A 27,578-nucleotide genomic window follows, 5' to 3' on the forward strand; every position below is an offset into this window, starting at 1 on the left:
ACAGGTCCTTGGAGAAGGACATCATGCTTGGTAGGGTGGAGGGACAGCGTAGGAGGGGAAGGCCCTCTATGAGGTGGATTGATTCAGTGACTGGGGTAATCGGATAGGTGTGCCAGAGATGGTGCGACTGGCACAAGACAGAGCAGAGTTTAAGGGCTTTTGTACATAGGATTGCTATGAGTTGCAAGCGACTCAACAGCACATAACAACAACAACTTACTAGGAGAAGCTAGTCTTTGTAAGGGGATGGGATGTCATACTCGGAAAGGTAGAGGCTTGTGAAAGAGAGGAAGACTTCAACAAGAGGGACAGACACAGTGACTGTATCAGTGGGTGCAAGTGCGTCAGAGTTGATGAGAATGGCACTGGCTAGGACAAAGTTCAGATCTGTTGTTTGTAGAGTCTCTGTAAATACTAACTTGATGTCACCTAACAAAATCTTCAAATGAAAAAAAAATTGCATTGCCATGTATTTTATATGGCAAGAAGTATCGCTGCCTTTTTGGTAAAACTATGTTGTAAATAGAGAATTTAATTCATTATATCAGCTGGTAAAATATTTAAAGTTTATGTAATTCCTTGCAGATGTCATTCACCTAACTCAGAAATCAAGTTCCACAAATCGATTTAAATTGTTCTGTATACCAAGGAAGGATTGTACTAGCTTGTATTTGTAACACAGAAAACAAACAAACAAAAATCACAATTACTATTTTCTTATTAATAAGAAATACATCAACAGGGTAAATCATTACATGTTTGTTACTAGGCTTAGACATTGGGAATATTGCTAATATCTCTTTTTGATGGCCACTGGAGGGCAGTATTTCTCTATGCTTTTCCCTATCCTTTGGGTGGCAGCTGACCTTTGTTTTCAGGTCCTTAAATAATTTAAGGAATCCTGGTGGTGTGGTGTGTAAAGTATTGGACTGCAAACTGAAAGGTGGACAGTTCAAATCCACAAGCTACTCTGCAAAAGAAAGATCTACGGCCTCAGAACCTAAGGGTGGTCCCCATGTCTTAGACTTGACTCAGAAGCAGTGGGCTTGATTTATAGTTTTAAAAACTCAAATTCACTGCCGTCAAAGTCAGAACTGACTCATGGTTGACCCTCCAGGAGGTTTTCAGGGGCTTTGAACTTCATGGGGGGAGACAGCCCATCTTTCTAGGGCATTTAAACTGCCACAGAGACATGCAAAGCCTCTGACTTAGCATGGCAACTGTACGGACTAAGCCACCAGAGTGCCCCTTGAATGTAGTTTAAAAAATGCTTTTTCTAATTTCAGAAATCCTTTTGAAAAGTAAAAAGGCTAAGAAAGGCTAAGTCAGAGCATTGGAAAACTGAAAAAAGAAAATCATTCTGCATGTATGTGAACATCTTTAAGCCTATAGCACGAAAAACATTTAATATGGAGGACATTTATCTTTGTTAGGGCTTACAGATGTTTGTTGTAAAATTAATAAATGATATCTTAATTATGTGTGTGTGTGTATATATATATATATAATTATGAAAGTTATGAATACATGTTTTGGGTTTTCAATGATTTTTTAAAAATTTTTATTAAAGAATGTTGTTGTGCACCGTTGAGTTGGGTGACTCATAGCTGACCCTCTAGTGTGTTTTCAGAGACTGTAAATTGCACATGAGGAGACCGTCCATCTTCTTCCGTGGAGCAACTGATGGATTCAAACCTTTGAGCCTTGGGGTTGTCAGTGCAACTCTTAGTCATATTAACGTCAATTTTCTTTCTATGTAATGAATTCTAATCCACACTCCTCTCCACTGTAATGTTGTCAGAGGAGGCTTGTGGATGCTGAGCTTTCAGTTAAAGGCAGCGGTAATAAACTTGTCATGTAGGGAGCAGTAACCATACATTAGGCCCATTGCTGTGAAAACTAACAACAGCAGAAAATTACAGATACACAAAACAAATGAAAAGAGTACCAACAAAGCCATAGGAAACAGAAGGGACAAATGAGCTTAGGAACTGAAAATACAATTTAAAAATGACCAATGTAATGCATGGCACCAACACTAGAATGAGAGGGACAAAAAGCGTGAGGGAACTTTAACCCATTGCAGTCAAGTGGAGTCCAGCTCATAGTGATCTTATAGAGGAGGCTGTAATCTTTACAGAAGCTGAGTACTACATCTTTACCATGTAGAACTGTTGGTGGGTTCAAACAGCATTTATGTTAGCAGGTAAGGACTTCAATCGTTGCACCACCAAACTTCTGTTAACTTTAAGGTACAAATAACCAAGTATGAACAGCAGAGAAAAACTTGACTAAGATTAGAAGAGCCACATGAACATGTGTAACTAACAACAACAAGAAAAATCTAACATATCATCCGAGTCATAAAAGAAAAGGAGAAAGTGGATGGGGCTGAAAAGGAGAGAAATAATTTCTGAAAATTTCCCAAATGACATAAATCTACAGATTCAAGAAGCTCAAACCAGAATAAGCCTAAAATAATTAATAAGAGACATATCATAAACTCTTAAACACTAAAAACAGCATCTTAAAAATGGTAGTAGAGAAATAGGATCTTTTCTGAAATGGGATAAACAACTCAAATGGCAAGGAGTTTCTCCTCAGAAGCTGTGGAAACCAGAAGAAGATGGCACAGTATGTCTCAAGTGCTGAAAACCTTGCCAACCCAGAATTCATCCTTCCAACTGGATAAATATTTTATAAGACTATTATTGTAGAATGAGTATACGGATCCAGGAGAAGTAGAAGAGGTTGAAAACAGAGGGACGTGGATGTACAGGGGGGGAAGAGGGGATTAATCACTGGATTGTACAGTTTGATGGGTGGGGGTTAAGGGAAATTGAAAGAGTTTGTATTAGAATTTTGTAAATAAACAAGTGAAAAAAATTTTAAAAAAGAAAATATCCTTCCAAGAATTAAGGAGGAATTGAGACAGTCTCAGTGAAAAGAAAACAGAGAATGTGTCACCTGCTAAGCAGAAATTATTATCTGAAGGAAACTCAGAACATCTGGAAGAAAGAAGGTACAACCGTAAAAATATCCAGGATATCACACTCCATTCATTCATTCATTTGTTTGTTTTTCCTGTTATTATCTGGTCTGTGACAATCTTGGTCTTTTCTTGGATCTACAATTTGAATAAGCATCTGTGCTGCAATCCCAGGGACATGTGGTTTGAATCCACCAGGCACTCTACAGGGCAAAAATGGGGAATCTCCTCCTGTAACCTGCTGGAGGACCAGCTATGGGTCAGTTCTGACTCTGTTACTCTGCAACAACAACAGATGATTCTCAGCATTGCAGTTTGCTGTTTTGAAGCTAAAGATCGATCCTTGTTGCATCTCAATGACCTACAAACTCTATGAAGCTTGTTAAGTGTGAGACCCCTTCCTTTGAGTATTAGTTTGTACTCTTCTTGAATCATGCTGGTCGTAGTGAAGGATTAAGAAAAAAGAGGACTCTTAAGGAGAAGTCTGGAGAGACTATAATAGTTGTACTGCCAATAGATGTGTAGGCAAGCTTAAGGGGACTAATACTGTTGGGTGCTGCTGAGTCAAGTACTCATAGAGATCCTTTGAACAACAGGTCTGAACCCTGTCCTATCCTGTGACATTTTCATTATTTCTGACACATTTGAACCCACTGCCCCAGTCACTGTGTCAACCCATACATTGAAGATCTTCCTCTCTTTTGCTCACCTTCCATCATTCCAAGCTTGATGTCCCTCTCCAAGGAATAGCCTCCTCTAACAACATGTCCAAAGTATGGGATGCAAAGTTATGCCGTCTTTGCCTCTAAGGAGCACTCCAGCTGCACTTTATCCAAGACATATCTGTCTTTTTTTTTTTTTTTTTTGGCAGAACATGGATATTTAGTACTCTTCTCCAACATCAATGCTTAAAGGCAGTGGTTCATCTTCTGTCATCCTTATTCATTGTCCAACTCTCAGAGGTATAACAAGTGATTGAAAAGACCATGGCCCAACTCAGGTGCACCTTAATCTTCAAAATGATATCTTTGCTCTGCAGTACGTTCGCGTAGTCACTGACAGCAGACTTCCTACGTAATAGATCTTTTAATTTCAACAACTTCATCTTGTTTGGAACCAGCAGTCAAAAAGGGAAACTAATAAGTAATGCTAAACTCACCAGGAACTATTAAGAGATGAAAGGTTTTACCATTCTTAGAATGGGGAAGGGAAGTAGGGGCCATTCAGCAGGCGGAGTAGAAATGTTAGTTATAGGAGAATTTGGTCCTGCTGAGCCTTGGACACATGGAGAGAGGCATGCTCAAGGGTTTCCTTCTATTATCCTGCATTTCTTTTGTTGGTACCTCCCTTTAAGCATGAACTCTGATGACAAATTTGAAGTTTAATCTCTGTTTTGCCATTTACCAGCTGAAAGACCTTGGCCAAGTTACTTAAAGTCTTTCATTTAAAGAACAAATAGTTATGATGCTCTTAGGATTGTTGTAAAAAGAGACATTACTGTCACAGAGTGACAATGATTGATTGAAGATGCCAGCAGGCCCAAACAAAGAATACAGTTTCCAAAATGTAGTTATATGTTGAAAAACTTATACTATGTAGCAGCTACACAGAATGGAAGACATTGCAGCATTCCAAACCTGAAACCCAAGGGCACTGAAGAACTAAATAATAAGAGTTCCAGGCTGCAAAAGAAAGCAAGGAGAGTAGGAAAGAACCGGATTAGTAATTTCTTCCTGGATAATCAGCCGGTTTGTGCTAATGTATATGAAAGCACTCATTTTATAATTAAATTCTGATGTGCATCAAAGAAATATTGAACATATTAAACCAATTCCATTTTCTCTTTATGAAGTGATTTTTCAATGTGATTTGAGTTATAAAACATGTCTAATTCCAGTTTAATTTTTCTAGCCAGGATATTTATGATGGTGAAGGTCGCTAATATGTGTAACAGTATATCTTTGGGTCAAAAAAGGCATTCTTGATTCATAGTAGGATGAGCATGCAAGCTTTTAACCCTGGACATTTGCCCTTTAGACCTATTAACTGTGCTTATATACACATTAATAACTATCATTATTATATCAAGCAATGACTATTTCTTTTGTCTTGCAGAGAGCATCATGGGAATGCTATGCAGCCCTCTGTCAAGGATAACAGTGGTAGCCATGGCTCTCCCATCAGTGGAAAATTAGAAGGCATCTTCTTCAGCTGCAGCACTGAATTCAATACTGGAAAACCACCCCAGGATTCACCTTATGGAAGATACAGGTTTGAAATTGCAGCAGAGAAACTTTTTAACCCCAATACTAACTTATACTTTGGAGACTTCTACTGTATGTACACCGCTTATCATTATGTGATCCTTGTCATTGCCCCTGAGGGGTCACCAGGAGATGAATTCTGTAAGCAGCGCCTTCCTCAGCTCAGTTCCAAGGATAATAAGTTTTTGACCTGCACAGAAGAAGACGGGGTGCTGGTTTACCATCACGCCCAGGATGTCATTTTAGAAGTCATTTACACTGACCCTGTGGATCTTTCTCTGGGCACCGTGGCAGAAATCACTGGTCATCAGCTCATGAGTTTGTCTACTGCGAATGCAAAGAAAGATCCCAGCTGCAAAACTTGTAATATCAGTGTTGGACGTTAATGCCCACTTTCTTACTAAGCCCCTTCCCTTCCCTTGAGAGCATTGACCCTCTGTTGCCCATTTCCATGACCAGATGTTTTCCACTGAAGCATGCACATGCCGCTGTCACCAAAATCAGACTGCCATATTTCAAATTTCATCCAGAATCGTCGTAGTGTTTCCTATTCCCTACGCTTCCACTTTTGATGATGAAGTATCCTACGTTCTCCTTCTGACACTTTATTGCCTAGATGCTGCAAAGTTTTTATTTTTTTTCTTTTATGCCAAACATAACAAAACAATTCTATATAGACCGCTTTAGCAAAATATCAAATAATGGCTTATAAATGGTGTTTAAATATGCATTCATTTTAATCTACTGAACAAATACTGGGATAACTCCAAACCGCATGAATGGGTGTAATTGCAGCATGAGTTAAACCTTGAGACCTAGAATTGTCAGCACTTCCAACTTGTTGTTTGACAGTGTTATTTATGTTATTTATATTAGCTAACAGGAAACAACTACTGTGTTTCAACATAATAAATATAATAGAAAAATATTTTATTTGTATTGTTGTATAAAATATTTACAGTCATAGAATATATAGAGTGTTACATTTTAATAGCAATTGTATACATGTCACGAAACCATATCCCTTATCAAAGATTTAGTTTGTAAACCTCAAATAGTTGTGTATTCTGTCCTGTTACAAGTAGGTGATTTTGATTAAACACATTTATGAAGGACATTATTCTGATTCATAAAAGTTACAAAATGTCAGGTAAATACAGAGAAAACAATAAGCCCCTGAAATAGTATTCTTCCCACTCAAACTATATGAAAACGTTAATTTCTTCAACATCATGCTTAAACATACCAGAAAACAGAGATACAAAAACATGATTGCTACATGACAGAAAATGTGGATCTTTTTACTTGTTTTCACAAAAAAGAAAAATAATAAACAGGTGCTTTCATACAAACTGACAGAAAACATTATATGCTAAAGAAGATGACGCAAATAAAATACTCTGCCTTATTTTCTAAGATAGCTCATTTTCAAACTTTTGTGTTCAGAAACAAGAATAATTACAGCTTGTGAGAAGGCTTTTTTTTAACAAACTATAGATCTTGGAACATTAAGAAAAAATGCATGTTCCCAATGGAAAAATAGTTCTAGGATCTCAGATATAGTAAACAAAAAGATTAAGCAATCTTAACTGTGATCACATTAGGTAATATGTTACAGACACATAGCTATCCAAAATAACCTATTTCCAAATTTTAATGCAGTCTCTTAATATAAACATCTGTCAATTATAGACAAAGATAGTAATTCACAAAGTACATGCTATCTGAATGAACTTTGGTAGTCAGAAATGTAAAATTTCGAATAACAGATAAAATAATGTGCTATTTTTTTATAGAGAAATAAAAAACTAGCGGTGACACATTCTAGTATATTTTAGGGTTACTGAAAGCCTCATAGACTTAAAGAACAATGTCAGAGATTTATAAAAATCTATTAGAAGCATCAAATAAGTTACTCTCTTAACTATCTGCATCCCTTTGCAAATGAACAGTAGCCAGATTTCTTTCCCACTGACTATATTTTTTCACTTATCAATATAAGCAATCTTTAAACACTAAATAGACTTTTTCCTAACAAACAGCCCATTAAACAAGTAGATGCTCTATGTTATATTTTAAAACTAACATTTACTGAGTTTTTTCCTTGGCATTGAGCAGGTTGGAGTCTTCCCCCCCCCCCCATTCCTCACCCCCAACACCAATTAAACTGTCACTTGCATTCTTCTCCCTATTTAAATCCCTATAATTACAGTTGCTATCTTTTCTTAGGAATAACTAATACCACCACTAAAGTGCTTCAATTTTCAGTATTTCAGACTACTTAGCAAGAATGGCAGGGGAAAGCAAACATGACGTTTACAATTTTTTTCTTGAGTGAAAGTCATCATGAACATTTCCTGACCTCATATTGTTTTGGCCACATCTTGCTTGCTGATAAGGACTTCAAGTAGTCTCAGTTTGGCTTTAATGTGCTTGTATTCATAGTACTCATCTGCCATGGGTACCCTATCTTCCTTCTGTGGACTTCTGCAAAACGGAAAACAAAGTCTGTTAGTTATGGTAAATTAAGCCATCACAAATCTATTTCGAATAATTCATACGTAAAAAAGTACAAGGCAGCATCTTTGACTCATTTTTGCACCATTTCTTCTAGACTTTTGGGAATCTAACTGGCATAGATGATGTGAAAATATACGTTCCACTGCAGAGATATATGGCAGTGCATCACGGAAAGAACGCGGGGGGATTAAAAACTCTTTAAGGTGCACCTTTTTCATTCATTCTCTATCTCCCATAGTTCCGTGCTTTGCAAAATATTCAGCCCTTAAAAGAAAAGTTATTAAAAATATCAACTTAAAACTACAGAAATTAGGCTATAGGAATAATTTATAAGTTCATGGTAATAGGGAGAAAAAAGCTTAGTGACTGCTTTCTCTCTCTCATTGCTCTCAAGTTGGGTTCAACTCATAGCTCTGACAGTTCATTATGTTTCCAGCACTTAAGTCACACGAGAGGACACAGCCCATCTTTCTCCCTCATTGCGTCCGGTGGATTTGAGCCATCAGATAAGCACAACTTTCTGTGGTCCTACACCTGAGCTTCTTAAGGATCTGAAACATTTCTGAATTCCCTTGTAATTACAATGCCTGCCTCTGCTAATGCAAAGTAGAATCACCAAGCGGTTCTAGGACAGCAGCAATTTATGAGTCCAAATTACCAGGTTTTCTTCTGACACAAGTTTTAAAAAGATAGACATATAACAATGCATAGATGTGTTTTCTAACCACTATAACTCCTGCCGTTTTCTATGAGAATTAATTGGGTGTTATTTGGCATTAAGATAATTTTCCTTCCCATAAATATATACTGCTAGGATGGATTTTTTTAAAGGCAAATAACTTCTGCAGGCTTTCAAAAGATTCTTGTCATTTTCCCTTCATGACTTTACAATTACAACTGAGTGCAACACAAATGCTTGCCAGTAGTATGGCTCAAACTGGGTAAATAGTATTTAAACTTTACCTGTTTTCCAAACCATTAACTCAGACCCACTGCCCTAGAGTCCGTTCCAGCTCATAGCAAATCCACATGACAGAGTAGAACTGTCCTACAAAGTTTCTGAAGCTGCAAATCTTTAAGGGAGCAGACTTCCACAACTTTCTGCAGAGCAACTTGTGAGTTTGAACTGATGATTTTTTCAGTTACCAACAGAGCACTTTAAACATTGTCCCATGAAAGTCCTCATTATTTCTCAATACGCACAATAAGATGTTAAATAAGGGGTGGGGGTGTGGATCTAGTTAATCTATAAAGATTCTCCAAGGCTACAGTTAAATATTAAAGACTCTTGTGGTTGTCCCAGACCATCAAATCAGAACTGACTCTACCTGACCCTCCAGTGGGTTTTCAGAGCCAGAAAAATCACACATGAGGAGATTGCCAATTTTTTCCTGCAGACAAGGTGATGGATTTGAATCACACACCCGGGGACTGGCAGCAGTCTTTGGAGAGGGACGTCATGCTTGGGAGGGTGGAGGGACAGCACAGGAGAGGAAGACCCTCGATGGATGAGATGGATTGATTCTATCACTGGGGTAATGTGGATGGGTGTGTCAGAGACAATAAGATTGGCAAGAGATAGAGCAGGGTTTAGGGCTGTTGTACACAGGGTCGCTGAGTTGCAGGTGACTCGACGGCACATAACAACAAACAACAACAAGCTACTACAGATCTCAGATAAATTGGCAAGAGTTCTTTTTAAATGTTGCTTAAATTATATAACGTAATTCTTTTGCATCCATTCTAAATTATGTGCCAACCTTATCAGAGTTGGGTTTCTAAATACCATCTTAATTTTTGTAAACACACCAAAACATGCTCTTACTTATAGTTGTTGTTGTTATGTGGCATCAAGTCACTTATATACAACATCTCTGAACCCTGGTCTATCCTGAGCCAACCTTACTGTCTCCAACACACCTACCTCCATTACTCCAGTCACTACGTTAATCCATCTCATCGAGGGTCTTCCCCTCTTGTGCTGTCCCAACACCTTTCTAAGTATATGTCCCTCTCCAAGGACTGGTCCCTCCTTGCAGCATGCCCTAAGTGTGTCAGACAGAGCTTCAGAATCCTTGCCTCCAAGGAGCAGCCTGGTTTCACCCTCTCTAGGATGAACCTATTTGTTTTCTTAGCAGTCCATGGTATTTTCAATACTCTCTTTCTGTCATCCCTAGTCATTGTCCAGCTTTCTGATGTATAGCTTGTAATTGTGAAGACTATGGCCTGGAACAGGCACACCTTAGTCTCCAACTGACATCATTGCTCTTCAGTACCCTGGAAATGTTTCTGGAAATGTTACTTTCCCAATGAAATTCTTATTTTAATTTCTTGACTGCTGGTACCAAGAGTGTTGATTGTGGAGCCAAGTAAACTAAGGTTGTTAACAATCTCAATCTCTTCATCATTTATCATGATACTGCCAGTTGGCCCCATAGTGGGACTCTTTGTTTTGTTGATGTTGAGCTGCAGTCCTTGACCTTCTGCAGCAAGTGCTTCAGGTCCTCCTCAGTTTTAGCAAGCAAGGTTGTGTCATCTGCATAACGCAGGTTGTTGATGATCCAATCCTAGTGCCACACTTCTCCTCACAGAGGATGATCTATTCTACATATAGGCTGAAAAGGTATGGAGATAGCATACATCCCTGGTATACACCCTTCTCCATTTTAAACCATGCAGTGCTTCCTTGCTCTGTTCTGATGACCGTCTCTTGGTACAACTATAGGTTTTGCATAAACACAATCAAGTGTTCTGGGATTCCCATTCTTCTCAGAGTTAGCCACAGTTTATTGTGATTCATACAGTCAAATGCCTTTGCATAGTCAATGAAACATAGTTAGACATTCCTCTGGTACTCTCAGCTAAGATCCATCTAACATTAGTTATAATATCCCTACTACCACAGCCTCTTCTAAACCCAGGCTGAATATCTGGCAGTTCTTACTTATAGAGAAATACTAATAACCCATAGACATTTTCCTAGTCCTATAGACCTTATTTGGCTAATGAATAAGAGTGCTATGGCCAGTATGAAAAATTTTCCTGTCTTCCCTGAACAAATTCTTCTATTATAGAATTTAAAGTTCCTAGCACAATCTTTGGCCATAATTGCTAATAATAATGCCTTATCTATGTGATTACCCTGCTCCGTTTACACATTAAGTATTTTAAAATGAAAATGTATAGTACCTTAAAATGTCTGGTAATCCATTTGAATATTTATTTTACCTTGTGGCTAGTTATACCTTCCCAATAAAACTTCTTGGGAAAACAAAATTAAGATCTATATTTTCCATCTATTTTTAAGTTACTTTTCATTTTATGTTATCATTTTTGCAGTTAAAGTGTATCACCACAAGGGGGCATACATCGTCATAGTCAATGGAGCCATACCTGATGTGGATTTAGGACTCACATTCTGAATAATATAGACAGAACATAACTAGAATCCTTGTTCACCAACAGGCATGCCAAATAGTACTGCAAATCCATCAGGCAAGACTACCAGCATCTTGGAAAGTTATTAAACCATTTAAAGTAGATTTCTGAGCTCACACGGGTTAAAATGGGACTTTATTGAGAGAATTGTTGTGTTAAGAATTTAAGCACATGTTAAAGTAGTAACTTCTCAGATATAATTACATTTAGATTAGGAATAGCGGTAACATATCACCATACGCTTTCTGGGATTAAAAAGTGCCTTTAATCTAAAGGAAGCAGAAGTCAGAAATTTTTATGCAATTCAGTATATACCCAGAGCATATATAGCATAGTTGATAGTCCAGACAGACCAATTCATTATCTCAAAGAATGTTTTATAGAGAAAGTCAAATGATTGCGTGGTTTAAAAAAAAAAAGTAAAAAAAGAATAATCATGCTTTGTAGTCTAACATAACATTTCTCATTAGTCTTGTTAATACTAGCAGAACAGTAGCTGTCACAAACAATTATGTGTCTGTCATATGCCATATACTTCCAGATACTTCATATGCATTATGTCTGTAATCTTCACAGCCATCCTGTACTTTGGTTACTAGTTTGCAATTGGAGAAACAGACTTACAAGGATTATGTTACTTGGCCCAAATCACAAAAGATTAGTCATTCAAACTAGGCTATTTGCCCTACCAGATAGTGAAATTGGATATAACAACTGGAAAGAAAGATTGCAGGTGGAAAGTTAGGTGAGTATGGATGGATTTGCTGGACACACACACACACACACACACACACACACACACACATTCCTAACCTAGTAATTGTTTTGCATGGTCTTCTTGGCCTGAAATGGAAAAGTTGTAATGATTAAAAAAAAAAAAAAGTTGTAATGACTAAGAGTTGAGTAGGTAAGCCTTCATAGTGCCTTTAGAAAATAATCCTTCTCAGTCCTCAGGCTGCTAAAATGAAAGTAATTCAATATTGAAGAGTCAGGATAGTTTTATTGATTCCAATGCTCATGTTCTAAAACCTAAAGGGAGGTTTTAATCTCATCTCTGCCACTTAATAACTTTTGACTTTGGAAAACTTGCAGATTTAACTTTTACTTTAAGACTGATGTATCTCACATGATATCTAGAGCCTCCCACAGAAGTATCTCATGAAGTTCAGTCTTTTCTACATACAACAGGAAAAAGTGAGGCTCAGAACAACTGTTTTATCATATTTTATTGATGATATACCAAAATTAGTAGGAAAATAACAAAATGCATAATGAATCTTGCATTGACACCACAAAATAGAGAGGGCAAAGCTAAACATTTATTTACTGTATCAAAAGGAAAAATATTCGTTTTGAGTATTATAAAGGAAAGATCCCAAAGTTTAAAGGAAATACTTAAAGCAAAAGAAGAATTCTATTTTAAGTGACATAGGGAGTATCCATATGGACTAAGTAATCAAGAACAAAGCAGTGATAAGGTTGTTAATAGGTTTTGTTTTAAACATAAGCTAAATTCAGCACTTAAAATTAGGTTTATTATCCAAACTTAAGGGTGTTTTATACAATATTTAGTTTTAAAATTGGTGCCACACGGGCCAGTTATCACTTGCCATAAAACATCCCTAGTGATGGTACTAGCAAATGTTGTGCAGAAATCCCGAGGCCAGTTATTATACTTTTTAACCTCTTATAGAAACTTCCTCTTTCTGTAGGAAGCTTGCAGTTCACTCTTAAAAGATAGTGTTTGAGGTATTACTAGCTTTAAAAATTCTAGGAATTATTAGCTTAAAATATATCACCCTACACTTACCTTCCGGTTTGTTTGAAAAACTGTTCTTCAAATTCTCTTAAGGCTTTCCGAAGTCTCTTCTTATCAGCCCTGGTCTCTCGGAGATGGTCAAGAAGCACAGGCCTAAAACATGTAAAGTATATATTTGCTGTTATGAAACTCTTACCCAAGTGGGAGAACATCATGAATGGATTTATCTGTTCAGCAAAAGTATATAATAATTTTGTTCTGTCTAAAGGCCCCATTTAGATAAGTATGGCACATGTGGAACCTGATCGTAGGAGGGCATGGCACAGAAGTAGAGGAAATTATGCATGAAAGCAATGTGATAGGACTGGCAAGAAGAGTGATGCAAATCAGAACCATAATGAGATACCATCTCACTCCAGAACACTGGCAAAGTCTAACAGGACAGCAAGTAATAAATGTTGGAGAGGATGTGGTGAGATAGGAACTCTTTATACGGTGTTGGTAGGATTGTAAAATGGTACTGAAAGGCAGTTTGGCGCTTCCTCACTATGACCCACCTATTCCACTTCTTGGAATATACCCTGAGAAAATGAGGTACAAACAGAGATTTGTACACCAATGTTCACAGCAGCATTATTCACCATCACAAGAACATGGAAACAGTCCAAGTGCACAACCAGAATTGAATGGTTGAGCAATTTTACAGTATATTCACACGATGGAATACTACAAAGCACACAAGAGCAATAATTTTGTAAATTACTACCTGACTTGGAAGGGAATGGAGAGCATTGTGCTATGTGAACTAACCCAGTTCTACAAGGACAAATATCGTATAAGACCACTATAATAGAATGAGTGTGAGGATCCAAGAGGAGGAGGAGGAGGAGAGCAGAGGGCTGAGGATGGGGTCTGGGACAGGCGTTGATCAGAGAGTCACACAATTTGATTAGCGGAAGAGGGGGTGAAGGAAATGGGAAAAGATCCAGTGTGAAAAACTGTGTATGAACTTTGTAAATACCAGTATAAAATAAAAGAATAAAGGAAGCAATGTAATAAGAAAGGAGAAAAATCAGGAGGCAGGAAAACTAGTTAGGGTTCCTTCTAAGAAGTAACGAGGTTATGAGAAGTAAGAATAGATGAGAAGCAGGCGTTTTGATGGACTAGCTATCCGGATTTGGTGATCTGCAACAAAGGAAACCAGATGAAAAGACTGCAAGTAAAACTCCCCTTCTACCTAATCTAGAGAGTGGGGAGAAGAAGATCCTTCAGAAGGAAATGAAGCTCTGGCAGAGTTTAATTACACTGCAAATTCAACTCTCCTTTTTCTTCTAAAACAAGAAAGCAGAAATTTTAATCTGGGAAACCTGTGTATGGGTTTCAGGATCTCTGAGCTCCTTGAAATTATAGGTGCACATTTTGTAACAAACAAACAAACAAACAAACAAACAAACAAACAAAAAACACCCAAAATAAAACATTGCTTTTCAAAAATCCAACAGTCCCTAAAAATGAGTGAAGTCATTACTTTAGAAAAACACCACACCAAAAAAGAAAAAGCAGCAGGATTTTCTGCTTCCAAACAAGTTATTATTCTGTGAAATAAAGGTAACAACTGATTATCTAGGCATGTTGAAATCTTCTCTTACATCTTAGTCCTTAGACTCCTCACACACACGTGTGGTTTCCATCACTATCTTGGGATATTAATTCACTGCTCCATACTATACGTTATGGAACCAGAAGACCTTATGAGATGAAGGCAATTTATTTACTTAAAGCCAAGATCATTGTTCAGCAATTTAAAGGGCTAATCCTATTTCACACCCTTCTCAGAGTTAGACTCGGGCTTGCCCCTGCTGTAAAGAGGTATGATCATAGCAAACTAAGCATTACTATGGCATATATTTAGGACATTTTGGGGAGTCTTGGCTCCTCATGGCTTTGTATTCTCAATTTTCCAGTTCACAAGATAATGAAATCATTCATTTAGACTAAATTTTGGTTGATGATTCTTATCAGAGAGTATTTGGCTAGAATAATAGTACTTTTGAACTTCATATATAAATATAAGGTACTTCAGACTAAGATGTAAAATGAGATTCCATGCTGAGGATTTACTCACATGGTGGCCTCATGTAAATTGGACATGGAAAGGGCTGGTTGTTTGACTTCTTTCTTTTCATCTTGTAGCAGGACCCTCACAGGTTCAATCTCACTGGAGTAGGTGAGGTGTTCACCAACAGGGGTGTGAGATGCTGGGTCCGCCAAAGACGACTGTTGGCTTCCCTGTGGATAGTCTTCATCAGAGTCCTCTTCCTCCTGCTTAACACAGGCAGGGTTAAATAAAGTGCAGGTGCTAAGTACCTCCTGAAGGAAGCAAAGCCAGGAAGGATAACCGTAAGTGGGCATCATGAAAATCTCTAGGCGATACCTGCACCTTCTGAGAACCAGGCAGAGTGCAATCAAGATCAACGCCATTGCATTAAAGAAATTTACAGAAGTCGATGAGCAAAGAGGCACCCACACTAGGCTAAAATGCATACCACTTTTATCTTTGTATATTGAGCAAACCAAGTCATAGATTCTCAGCATTGCCAAGAGATTCCTCCCCTCATTCCAGATCTCCTGGGCCTTGGGCTTATACTAGTGATGAACTAACCTAAATTAAGTTCAGATGTAGGCTAAACTCAGGCACCAAGGAGACTTAGCAAATTGACAGGTAAGGGAAGTGATCTATGAAGTCCAAAGTAAAACTGTACTCTCTGTAGATATATCAATATATATTGATATATTCTGATATTTCTTATTATAACCAAAATATTTTCTTACAAGAAATAACTTTAAAAATCTGTAAATTTCAAAGCCTGGCTCATCATGCTTTGTGTATTTCAATTTCTATTCATTTATTCCTTTTTATATTGATAACATGTTTTGCTACTGTTGGCATAGGACTTGTGGTGCTTCTTGAATTCTCTCATCCAATAAACCATTCTTTACTAAAAGTAGTCTAACTCAATTTCAGCACATTTCTTTTCCATTGATGGAAATCTACTTATGTCTTATACAATGATGGTCAGATAGTACACAAACCAAATGCTCCATTGTATCAAGAAACATACTATCAATCTTCTTAGTAATGTAGAAAAATAACCAGGACAGAATAAAGGAATTCTGTCTGGTCTTGCATTAGACAATGCCACTCTGAAATAAATTGTCTCTCCTTCACACACTCAGGGTAATAGAAACCATTATAAATTATTTCAGATATACATTCTAATTGTATAAACACAATAGTTCCAATTAGCAGATGCTGTATTAGATGCAGTCCCGTATTAGAGTAGAAGGAAGACATTCTATTTTTAGAAATAATAACTGGCTATGTTCGCAGCATCTATTGCCCCTCTAACTCTCAAGAGTGCTGACTTCCTAACCAAGCAGCAATATCAGCACCAGTAACAATTTCTAGTGAATATTAGAATTGTAAGCACCTGACTTACAATTGTTGGGATAAGGGAAGGTGTTGATAAGATTTGCTTGATAATTCTGTATCGGTCGTAAAGAGGCTTGATGAGGTTCTTGTCTTGCTTAGTTACCTGAAAAACATGAAATTAATTATTTTTCTTTTCTCAGGATAATGAAAAGTTACATGTTGATAATTTTAGCAGGCAAAAAGAGAAATATCTTGAAGCCTCAAAGAAGGATTATAATGGTATAAAAGGATTAAAAATGGAAAATAGTACATAAGGTATTATATAAGGACATTTCTTTCAAGATAACTTTCTTAAAGACTAGGACCAGGCTTAAAAAGAAACACATTTATAAAGGTTTCTGGAGAATTATATAGCAGTCTACTTCTATAAAGATTTATAGTATTGGAAACCAATGGCACAGTTCTATCTACTCGGGTCATGAGTGTTATGGTTGATTCAACAGCACTGAGTCTCTGAGCTGATTAGTTCATTTCCACCTTAGAATTTTTATCTATACTCCAAATATACATATATATATATATTTGAGAGAGAGAGGAGTACTATCCACTTAAAAGAACATGCCTCTGGAAACTATGAACTTTGAGAAATGACAACCGTTATAGAAAAGCTTCAGGTCTTTTGTTCATAGTGTTGCTGAGTTGTGCTCGACTTGTTGGCAATCAACACAACAACAACAACAACATTTATATTTTTCCATTGGTTTTGCTTCCTTAGAGAATACAGCCTAAGATAGTAATTTTTGACATATCGCTTAGTTATAAGTAAAAAATACCATAGCTTCTAGGTCAACTCTCTACCAATGTGTCTACTGCTTAGTCAGGTAAAAGTAAGTACTACTTTACCAGGCCATATAGCATGCTAGTCATTTAACATCATCATCTACCCAAAGTAACCAAACTACATTTGGCTCAGTTTTCTCCCCACGGAGTATCCTATATTAATTGGCACTATAGGCTCTACCCACTATGTCCACTATCACTCAAGACAATTAATGACCTCCACTGAGCAGACAGTGGACTTAGTCATGGTGGAAATATAAAAATTATAAAATCATCCAGATAGCTTTTATCAAAGTACATATTCCTCAAAGTAGTGCTTGACTCTACCTTTCAAATTCTCCAAAGATATAATAGTTCAAGCATGTTATTTTCTAAGTTTGAAAAGCTTTTCAGTTGTTGTCTTGTGCTTTCAAGTCAGAACCAATCCTGACCCTCGAGCAGGTTTTCAGAGGCAGTTAATCACAGAGGAGGAGACTGCCCATCCTTCAACTATGGAGCAACTAATGGATTAGAACTAGCTAGGGTCAAGGACTGAAGCCTTCAGTATGGACTGAGGCTCAATGTCAAGAAGACAAAGATTCTCACCACTGGACCATCTGGTAGCATCAGGATGGATGGTGAAGAGATTGAGATTGTTCACAGCTTCAGTTTGCTTGGCTCCATGGTCAACACTCTTGGCACCAGCAGCCAGGAAATCAAAAGACACATCGCAATGGAAAAGTCTGCTGTTAGGGACCTCGCTCTCTGGAGACTAAGGTGCTCCTGATACAGGCCATGGTCTTTGCTATCCCTTGTTATGCATCAGAGAGTTGGACAATGACTAGGGAAGATAGGAGAATTGATGCCTTTGAGCTGTGGTACTGGAGAAAAGTATTGAATGTACCCTGGACTGCCAAGAAAACAAACAGATTCATCCTGGAGAGGGTTAAACCAGGCTACTCCTTGGAGGCAAGGATTCTGGGGCTTCGTCTGACATACTTTGGACATGTGGTAAGGAGAGACAGGTCCTTGGAGAGGGACGTCATGCTTGGTAAGGTGGAGGGACAGGGCAGAAGGGGAAGACTCTCTATGAGGTGGATTGATTCAATGACTGGGGTAATCGGGATGGGTGTGTCGGAGGCAGTGCGATTGGCACAGGATAGAGCAGGGTTTAGGGCTGTTGTACATAGGATCGCTATGAGTCACAAATGACTCGACGGCACATAAAAACAACAACAACAATGGATGCATGCCTTTGAAACTGCAATGCAACTTCTCACCAGTAGGCCAGTTATTATTATGTTGTCATGTGCAACCAAGTTACCTACAACTCAAAGTATCCCTATGTCCTATAGGTCTGAATCCCCCATATCCTGAGCAAATCTTATTCTCTCTGGTACACCTATCCCTGTTGCCCCAGTTAGTTTGCATTCAGGGTCTTCCTCACCTGCACTGTCCCTCCACCCTCCCAAGCATGATGTCCTTCTCCCTAAAAAACACAGATGGCTCCTCTACCTTTTCTTCTTCTTCTTTTTTTCCTTTTAAAAAACAACGCCGCTGTAATAAATTACTTAATTTTATGTAACTTCACAAAGGTAAATTCCCATGTCAATTGCCCAAATTTTCTTTAAAAGCTCATCTTCTATCTTTGTCCTTCCCCCACAATCCAGTCCCTTTCCTTTGCACTTCTCTGTCACACTATCTGGGCCTTATATTTCTTCCATGTTTCAGTCTTGCTGACCCACATAAGTTAGAAGTTTCTTTGGTTAAAGATACATCATATATTTCTTTAAATTCTTACACTACCCAATAGATCTTCACCCCTACTATCAATCTATTAATTCAACTTAATATGCAAAAAACCCCTCTATTTTTATAACCTTCATCACCTTTAACCTTTTATTTTCACCCTAGTTGGGAGGAAATATCCCGTCTCTTTAATATTTTCATATTCTAGTTTATTCATTTAGATACTTTCTTAGTCATGACACACATCTTTTCATGAAAAAAAATTCATCAAAATGTATTCTCTGGGTTTTTAACAGGTAACAGATTAAGAAGCAATCTTAACATAACCAGTTAAGAACACACTGAAATAATATTTCTTTAAAATGTGGTGTCACTAGAGCTTCTGTCACCCCTCACCACAGACCTTCACCACTATCAGACTATAAGGAATGCTTAGTCATATTTATTATCAATTTTAATCAAAGAATAATATCGTATATGTTTATGAATTGCTTATATGTTATATTTCTTAGATTATGTGAATACTAAAAACAATTTAAGATCTTTTTATACTGAATTATATCTTAGTAGTAACTAAGCAGGGCACTCTGGTGACGCAGTGGTAAGAAACTGAGCTGCAATCCCAAAGGCACGTGATTCAAATTGACCAGCTATTCTGTGAGAGAAGGATGAGCTTTCTTTACTGCCTCTGAAAACCCACTGGATCAGTTCTGACTCAAAAGCACACAACAGCAACAACTACGCAGTTGGACTCTGGTAGGCGGAACTCCGGTAGAAGACAGGAAGTTTCAATGCCAATCCTAAAGCAGATACTTCAAATCTACCAGCTACTCTGAAGAAGAAAGATAGGAAATTGGATGTGCAATTTATAGCCTCTGAAAACTCACTGAAGGAGTCAGTTCCAACTCAACTGCACATAACAACAATAATATTTATTTATAGCATATTGCCTGAATTATTTTTAAAAGTTTACTTTTAATCCTGAAAAAGCAAGTTAATTATAAGTGGCCATCCTAGGCTGGTTCCTTTTGAACCTTTGTCGTGTGTGTGTGTGTGTGTGTGTGTGTGTGTGTGTGTGTTGGTGGAAGAAATGTCAAAGTGCAAGTCTTTTTATCATGACACTTGTTTTCCTTCCTCCTGTACCACTAGATCTTTAAATTCTTTCATAGTAAACCACCGAAATATGTAAGTAAAATTCTCTCTGCTTATCCCCATAAGGAGTTTCCCTTCAAGGAAAGAAAGAAAATTGGAGAGTTACATGATAAAACCTATTACTCTTTACTTTATGAGTTCAAGTCTTGCTAAGACTTTCTGGTCCTCTACTGAGAAAGACACATATATGGAACAAGTCTGACCATTTGATCAATCTGACCAAACAAAGAAGATAAAAATAAAAATAAATTGGCAAGCATGGCAATGCAGACTGGTATGAACTCGAAACCAGAGGACTTGAGTACAGATAACCACCTTCAAAATTTGCAAACCATTTTTAGGGCATAAATTATGTTTTCTCTGATCTTCAACTTTTCCATAACAGACTATCGATCACTTTTGACAAATTATCATATATAAGCATCCCTGGCACAGAGTCAAGCATACAAAATATGAGCTAAATTACTAAACTAGTTGACCTTGAAGTATGCAACCAATTCTGGTCTGTTAATATAAAAAAAGAAGACTACATGTTATTAAAGAACAGACTTAAAAGATAATAATGAAAAGGTATCATTGCTTTGATAGAAAATCTCTCTGAGATAATACATGTTTTGAAAGGATACATAACTGCAATAATAACAAAAGATACATAATTGCACAGACTGTCACCATTTGTTTAAAATAGATAAACTGAAAGTATATACTGCGGCTTATATTTATAGAGTAACTTCAAAAGGAAGCAGGAGCTATCAACAACAGCAGTTATAAGCTTGAGGTGGAGCATCCCAGAGCTGGAGACGGTAGCAGAGTGGGAAGCAGTGTTTTCACTGTGTAGCATTTATAAATATATATAATTTTTGCTATGTAACCTCCTTTCTCTACATATATCTATCTATATATAAATACATATTAATATATATTAAAATATATGTGTAAAATACTTTACATATATATATGTAAAATATTGTGCTGTCAATGCAAAGGTACATGGTTCCTATCTACCAGCTGGGGGAGAAAGATGGACAGTCTCCTCTCCTCCCATACAATTTATTGCCTCTAAAAACCTGCTGGAGGGTCACCCATATATCAGCTCCGACTCCACGACACACAGCAGCCATGTACGAAAACACTAAATATTCTCAAAAGTCAAAAGGTCCAAAAAGAAAAAAAGTCAAAAGGTCCAAGGCTCTTCAGGACTTGTAGACTCTTCTCTTTGGTGCCCTTTATCTCGGTCTTCCTCTCTCCCACCCACAACATACATATTAATCATATGTTCTTAATGTTCTCCAAGTTTTCAAAGTTAAAATGAATTCAATTTGTTTTGTTCTGCAACCTTCCCTCCTTAAAGATGGTACGACTGACAGAGGGCAGAGGAAGTAGCTGCCATTATTCGTCTTGGTGATTACTGTTGTGCCCCTGCCCCACCTCAGTGCTAGGAAAGGACAACAAAATGGGTCCAAAGTGCCAGCACCAACTTAGGGTTTTCAAAGGAAAGACATAAAAAGGCACTGAAGTAATACTCCAGTGATGATTCACTTCCACCACACAAAGGCTGCTGTGACCCACAAGTGATTATCTCCAAAAATCATCCTGAGATGAAAGAGGAAGGAAATTTCTCATTAGCTGTATCTTCACTGACAAACCAATATTGTAGGATTTATTGGTTTTAGTATGGGCTCTGACTAACCACCAAAAGCAAAAACATCAGACGTGAAGATTCACGATGCAATGTAGGTCGATCTGCAAAAGGAACCATTTTTCATCTTTGAAGTTTTATTATTTAATCCATTTTCACCAGGGAGGCAAGAACCCCTGATGAAAGTTATTTATCAATTTGAGTTTAAAGAAGCAGAATCTAATGAGATGATCTCCAGGGCTGATGAGTTTACTGAAGAGCCAGGAATCATACCAACGACTCTGGAAACATACCATCTTCCCTATGGTTCTACTGTGGCTTCTGCACTTCTGCCCAGGATGCACATTAGTGTTAAATAACAAACCCATGGTTAACTATGTAAAGCTCTCCCAAGGGAGACTTAGGCCAACATATTCCTCTACAGACACTTTCCATTTAAAGTACCTACCATAGTTGCTGGGTTTATCAGAAAGGGCTTCTGACAATTATTAAATGGTTCAATATCTATTCAGAGATGACTTCTTAAGAACTGGGACATGTTTTCACTGATCTCTAGGGTGTGCTTGATGTATGCATTTGGATGCCTGCTGCCCGTAGATGCAGGACCAGAGCGATCAAACATGCCAGCTTGTCTGGGATTCCTTAGGACCCAGGAAAGTCTCGGGCAAGCTGGAGTGGCTGATTACCCATTCCCCCAGAATGTTAAAATTCACATGTTAAAAATTCCCAGATCTCTTGAGTCATCATCATCCATACGAAGCTTATTCTCCAGTCCCCACCCCCTGCCTTAACAATAAATCGCCCAACGGCCACTCTGGAGTCTTCATTTCTTTCCTCACATCCAGGGCTTTTAGCAAATACTTTTGATGCCGCAACCAAAATGTACTTTGAATGTATCCACTTCTTTCCCCCTCTAGAAGTAAGCATGCTAGTCCAATAAAAATCAGAAAGATGTCACTATGCTAATATGCCACTTTCCTGCTCAAAACCCCTCAGCATCTTCAGGGTAGCATCTACTACGTAAAAGGTCTTGTGAGTTGGGCACTACCTTCCCTATCTTTTTTTTTTATCTTATGTGATTCAGTGTCATAGCACTTAGATCTGAGACTGTCAAGTACACATGTTTGTTCATGCTTTGAGGACTTCATACCTTCAATACACTCTACCTAGAATGTTCTTTATTGCTTCTTCACGCTGATCACCATTTTGGCCTTGCTAATCATCCTGTCTAAAAATGATACCATACCCGTTACTTACATTACATTCCCTACAGTGTGATTATCAAATCTGTAATTATTCCATTTATTGAACTGAGGTTTTTCTTCAGTTGTCATATGCCAAACCCTAGGAGAACATGAGCTCTATTAGAACAGAGACTCTCATAACTTTCCATCTTTTGTCTTTGCTATATCAGGTGGCTAAATTCATTACAGCGCACAGTGTGAGTTCTGGTGGACGAGTGGCAAGAAGCTGCACTGCAATCCTGAAGGCACACACTTCAAATCCACCAGCTACTCCTCAGGATAAGGATGGGCGATCTCCTCCTCTGTGATGAACTGTGTCTGAAAATCTGCTGGAGGATCAGCTATGGGTCAGTTCTGACTTGATGGTGCAACAACAACAACAACAACAACATGACCTCATAAATGTTTTTGCAAAAGAAATTTACTTACCAGGCTACTCCTTTCCAGTGATAATGATATAAGTGGTAATAATGATATAAATGGACACTAACTGTATTTTACAACAAAGATGTGGCATTTCTGAGAATCCTCTTGTTAACTACATGTGGTATCTGATTCAACACTGACTCCTGCTCTAAGTGTACTCAACCACTCTCAACTCACTATACAGTTTGAAATAGAAGATAGAATTAGGAAGTGGTTGTCAATTAAGTTGATCTTTTATATTGTGGTGAAGATAACTCTGAAATGCCAAAAATATCCTCAGAAGTGCTCAAGGATAGATGACCGCAGATGTCTCTGAGGACCGGTACATGAATAAAAGTTATCCACTGGCTAACAAAGAGGTATAAAATCTTTGCAGGTTGTGAGCAGATAGATTGACTAAATGATTGCAAGTCTTCTCTTCACTAATCACAATACATATTGATTAATTTTGAATCTAAAGGTATTTCAGGAAAACAGTGGTGGCCATTGGAACATTTCTACTTATAGATCACCGTACCAAATACAATGAACTAATCCAGATATACATAGGGAAATTTTGGTACCTTATAATTAAGACCAGATAATGACCTTTAGTTCAAATGGTTGCTATGAGTCATGCTCGACTAGACAGCAATCATCAACACCAATGTTTAATAGAGCCGTTATAGGCACCATTCTTTCACCATTAAATACACTATTTTATTCATCATTTGTTCATCCTTTCACTCAGCAAACAGTTATTCAATATGTATTAAATAAATAGGACAGGCACTGTATGAGATGGCAAATGCCAAGGATCATAATAAGAGCTATGATAAGGTTCTCTACAGCTCTTACTCAGGGAAGTCGGTCACACCAGTCTCCAGGGTAAGACAAGAAGGGCCACAGAAAGCTTCCTGGACCCAAATGTAAACAGAATCACAGGATAAAAAGGAGCTAACCAGATAAATGACAATGGCTCTTATCTTCTTTATAAACTATAAACTGTTATTTTCTTGAGTTCCAGATTCACATGTCCAAGTGCCTAAATGACAACTCTTACTGGATATCTCACAGCGATTTCAGAATCAAAACATTTAGAGCCTCAGTTCTAACCTGACTATAAAAGATTCTCCATCTCTAACATTTTGAAGGAAAATGGAAAGCACTTTCCTTACTGTGTAAGCCTTTCCTTGTCTTACTCTTTTTTTATAAAACACATGGGAAAGCAGGAACTAGAGCACTTTCCTTCAACAATGAGCTTGTTCTGTGGTCTTGGATTCACTTGTTAATGTCTGTGGGGGAAAGCTTGGGGAGGGTAGGATATGATAGACCCCAATGTCTTCACCATTTGCTTCCAATCAGTATGCTACCCTGTAACTTTCAAAACAGCAACATATACTGAAATGATAGGACAACACCCAAAGAAACAAAACAAAACACAAACAAAAAATGAAAAAGCAAACCCACTGCTTCCTGTTCTGATTCACGAGTAGAAATGCCCCATAAGATTTTTGTTTTCCTCAGCTGCAGTGTTTATGGAAGCACATTTCTGGACCTTTCTCCCAATGAACTATTGAGTAGGCTTGAACCACCAAACTTTATGTTAGTTGCTAATTACAAGCAGCTTGTGCTTCCCAGGTGGTAGGTAGAATCCATCTGACCTAGATTTCAGAGCCACTTTCCTGAGGATGAAAGTGGTGTCATTGTGCCCATGCAAATTGGTCAAAACCATGATTTCACTAGCACCATGTGGAGCATTAGTTCTCAGGGAAATCCTAGGAGGTACCTTAGGGTCCTCCTGGGAGAGAAGCTGTTCTCTCTTCTTCAAGCATTTTATGACGGCATCTGGGGTCTCCTCTCCCGAGGCACTTGGCTCCGGACCTGCAGCTTCTGGCTTCCCGTTCTCTGTGGGGAACGCAGGTTGCTCACAGGGCAGGTCCCTCAGTGGTACTTTGGGAGCACTCCCTTGTTCTGACAGCTTCAGCTTTAGTTCTAAGAGAAAGGTCACGAGTTACCACGAGTGAGGTTTACCAGGATTACCCATTGGCCCTGATGAAAACAGAGATCTTTTCAGGGATGCCCTTTCCTGGTACCAATTCACTGGAAACAAACAGTGCTAAGGGGGGCATTCCTCTGGGGAAGGCCATCCTTCATCACCAAGGCAACAGCATCAACTCCCAACCGTGTGAAAACAAGCTGCAGAAGCTGAGACCTTATGGAGGTATAGCATCAAACATAGAAATAACTGAGTGGGTTAGACTTCCCAGAAGGACCGCTGACACTGGCTCACAAATGTCTACCTACTACTTACTGTAGACCTGAAATTCTACATTCGAGGAATTACTACCTTTGATTTTAAGAGCACCTCTGTGGAAATGCAAGTGGTGCTGGAAGACAGTACGCATACAGACATCTGTGGAGACACAGGGAGGACGGGAAATGGACGTGGGCGTGCCAGCCTGAATTAGGCCGATTTTACAATTTTCCCTAATGCCGGCTTTTAAAATTCAGACAGAACCAATACTGTCACGTATTTTTATCTGCCTAGATTATTATTGCTGTGTATCACTGAGTCAATTCTGACTCTATAGGAGGGCAGTATCTACAGTGTCTTTCTAGAACACAGTAGAACCAGCCTGGGGTGATTTCCAAGGCTGACGTCTTTACAGGTCTTACTTCTGCAGAGACGAGTCGAGTGGGTTCAAACTGTTAACCTTGTGGTTAGCAGCCAAACACTTAGCTGCTGCACTGCCAGGGCTCTTTCTGTAAGTACACATCATGAAAAACAAAGAGTCCACGTGGGACCCATGAGGAAGTTACATTTCTGAGTATGCTGGAGGACTAATCATTTGAATGGCTCTTTATATTGATTTGTCAATTTCCATAGACCATTTTGTTTGTTTGCTGTTTGGGTAGTTTGTTCTGTAGACTCTGGCTGATGTTTAAGTCCTGCATATTTTATAAACCTGCTGCACCATTTCAGCTTAATACCACCAAGTTAACCTTTCTTTCCAGCCTTTAGTCACCCTCCTTCTAGAAATAAAGAAAATGTCCATGTTGCTCAGTATTGAAATAAGGGGGAAAGAAAGTAATCGTTCATAACAATAATGAATGTTATTAATTAGCTCTAAACTCCATTTTTAAAGAACTTTTGTTATTATTTGTTGTAATAATAATGATGATAGTTAAAATGGAGTTTATTTATAGCTGCTAATAATAATAAATAATAATAATAATTCTTTAAAAGTGAAGTTGCGATCTAATTAACCCTCATACTTCCACAGAAGGACTGAGACTGAGAGGGATAAATAGAGGATCAGGAGGAAGGACTTCCACGTTTATCCCTGGCTCAACCTCTTCCTTACTACGTGATCTTTTTCTTTGAGCTTAATTTTTTTATTTCAACTGTGCAGTCAGAAACTGGATTAACTGTTTTCTCAGACCTATTTTGAACATCCAGCAGTTCAATAGCCCAGGGGAGGTCAACACTCCAGATTTTGACATGTTCCTGGCACTGAAGTGAATCATTCCACCTGGGAGTCCTTGGATTCTTTGTACATAAATTGATTAAATGAGGCCAATCAATGAAGGCTATCCACCCACCAAACCCAGCCCACTGCGACAAAGTCAGTATTGACTCAGGATTTAGCAGCTAAGCACTTTAACTATGGCACCACCAGGGCACCTTGAAAGATATTTCCAATCCTGTATATCAAGACAGACCCCCAGATCCAGGCAGGAAACAAGGTTCAAAAGGACAACCTGTGTTGTCCACCTGGAAATGAATAAAAAATGCCCTGGAGCACATGGCCACCTCCTTACTGCTCCCTTTTGAGGAAAAGAGACCTTTGGCTGGCATTTACCTTTGAGCTGTTTACGACCTTTAGCCAAATCATTCATCCATTTCAGGACTTCAGGATTAGATGTCTTGTCACCATGTGAAGGCTACCAAGGAGAAGGAAAAGTGGAAGGAGGAAGGGAGAGGAGGCGACAAAGGGAGGGAAGGAAAAGGTGAAAAGGAAAACAAACATTGTAAATAGCTGACCACCACACAAAGATAGTTCAAGAACAATTAAAACTGGGAGAGAAATTCAGCCATGAAAACCCTGGCTGATGGAGTTGCTTCTGGAAAATGAAGCAAACATTCGTGGCCTCCTTTACTCT

The 27,578-nt window shown here is 38.2% G+C and overlaps 2 protein-coding genes across 5 annotated transcripts in view; one reads left to right on the forward strand and one right to left on the reverse strand.

Annotated features, from left to right (window-relative positions):
* PHYHIPL (phytanoyl-CoA 2-hydroxylase interacting protein-like) overlaps positions 1-7,291 on the forward strand; it is a 72,140-nt gene extending 64,849 nt beyond the window's left edge. The window contains exon 5 of the mRNA XM_006895580.1: positions 5,105-7,291. Coding sequence (XP_006895642.1) covers positions 5,105-5,639 — 535 coding nt within the window. The 3' untranslated portion in view covers positions 5,640-7,291. The remainder of the gene's footprint in view (positions 1-5,104) is intronic.
* A 120-nt stretch (positions 7,292-7,411) lies between these two features.
* FAM13C (family with sequence similarity 13, member C) overlaps positions 7,412-27,578 on the reverse strand; it is a 181,667-nt gene continuing 161,500 nt past the window's right edge. The window contains exons 9-14 of one of the 4 annotated variants that reach the window (XM_006895581.1): positions 27,278-27,359; positions 25,201-25,406; positions 16,471-16,566; positions 15,096-15,295; positions 13,022-13,123; positions 7,412-7,740 (exon numbers count right to left, since the gene is read on the reverse strand). In XM_006895581.1, coding sequence (XP_006895643.1) covers positions 7,617-7,740; positions 13,022-13,123; positions 15,096-15,295; positions 16,471-16,566; positions 25,201-25,406; positions 27,278-27,359 — 810 coding nt within the window. In that variant the 3' untranslated portion in view covers positions 7,412-7,616. The remainder of the gene's footprint in view (positions 7,741-13,021; positions 13,124-15,095; positions 15,296-16,470; positions 16,567-25,200; positions 25,407-27,277; positions 27,360-27,578) is intronic. The other 3 variants (XM_006895582.1, XM_006895583.1, XM_006895584.1) reach the window with 3 other exon arrangements.

This window comes from Elephantulus edwardii, unplaced genomic scaffold (assembly GCF_000299155.1).
Source record: "Elephantulus edwardii isolate Elephantulus edwardi_28Jun2011 unplaced genomic scaffold, EleEdw1.0 scaffold00170, whole genome shotgun sequence".
NCBI lineage: Eukaryota > Metazoa > Chordata > Mammalia > Macroscelidea > Macroscelididae > Elephantulus > Elephantulus edwardii.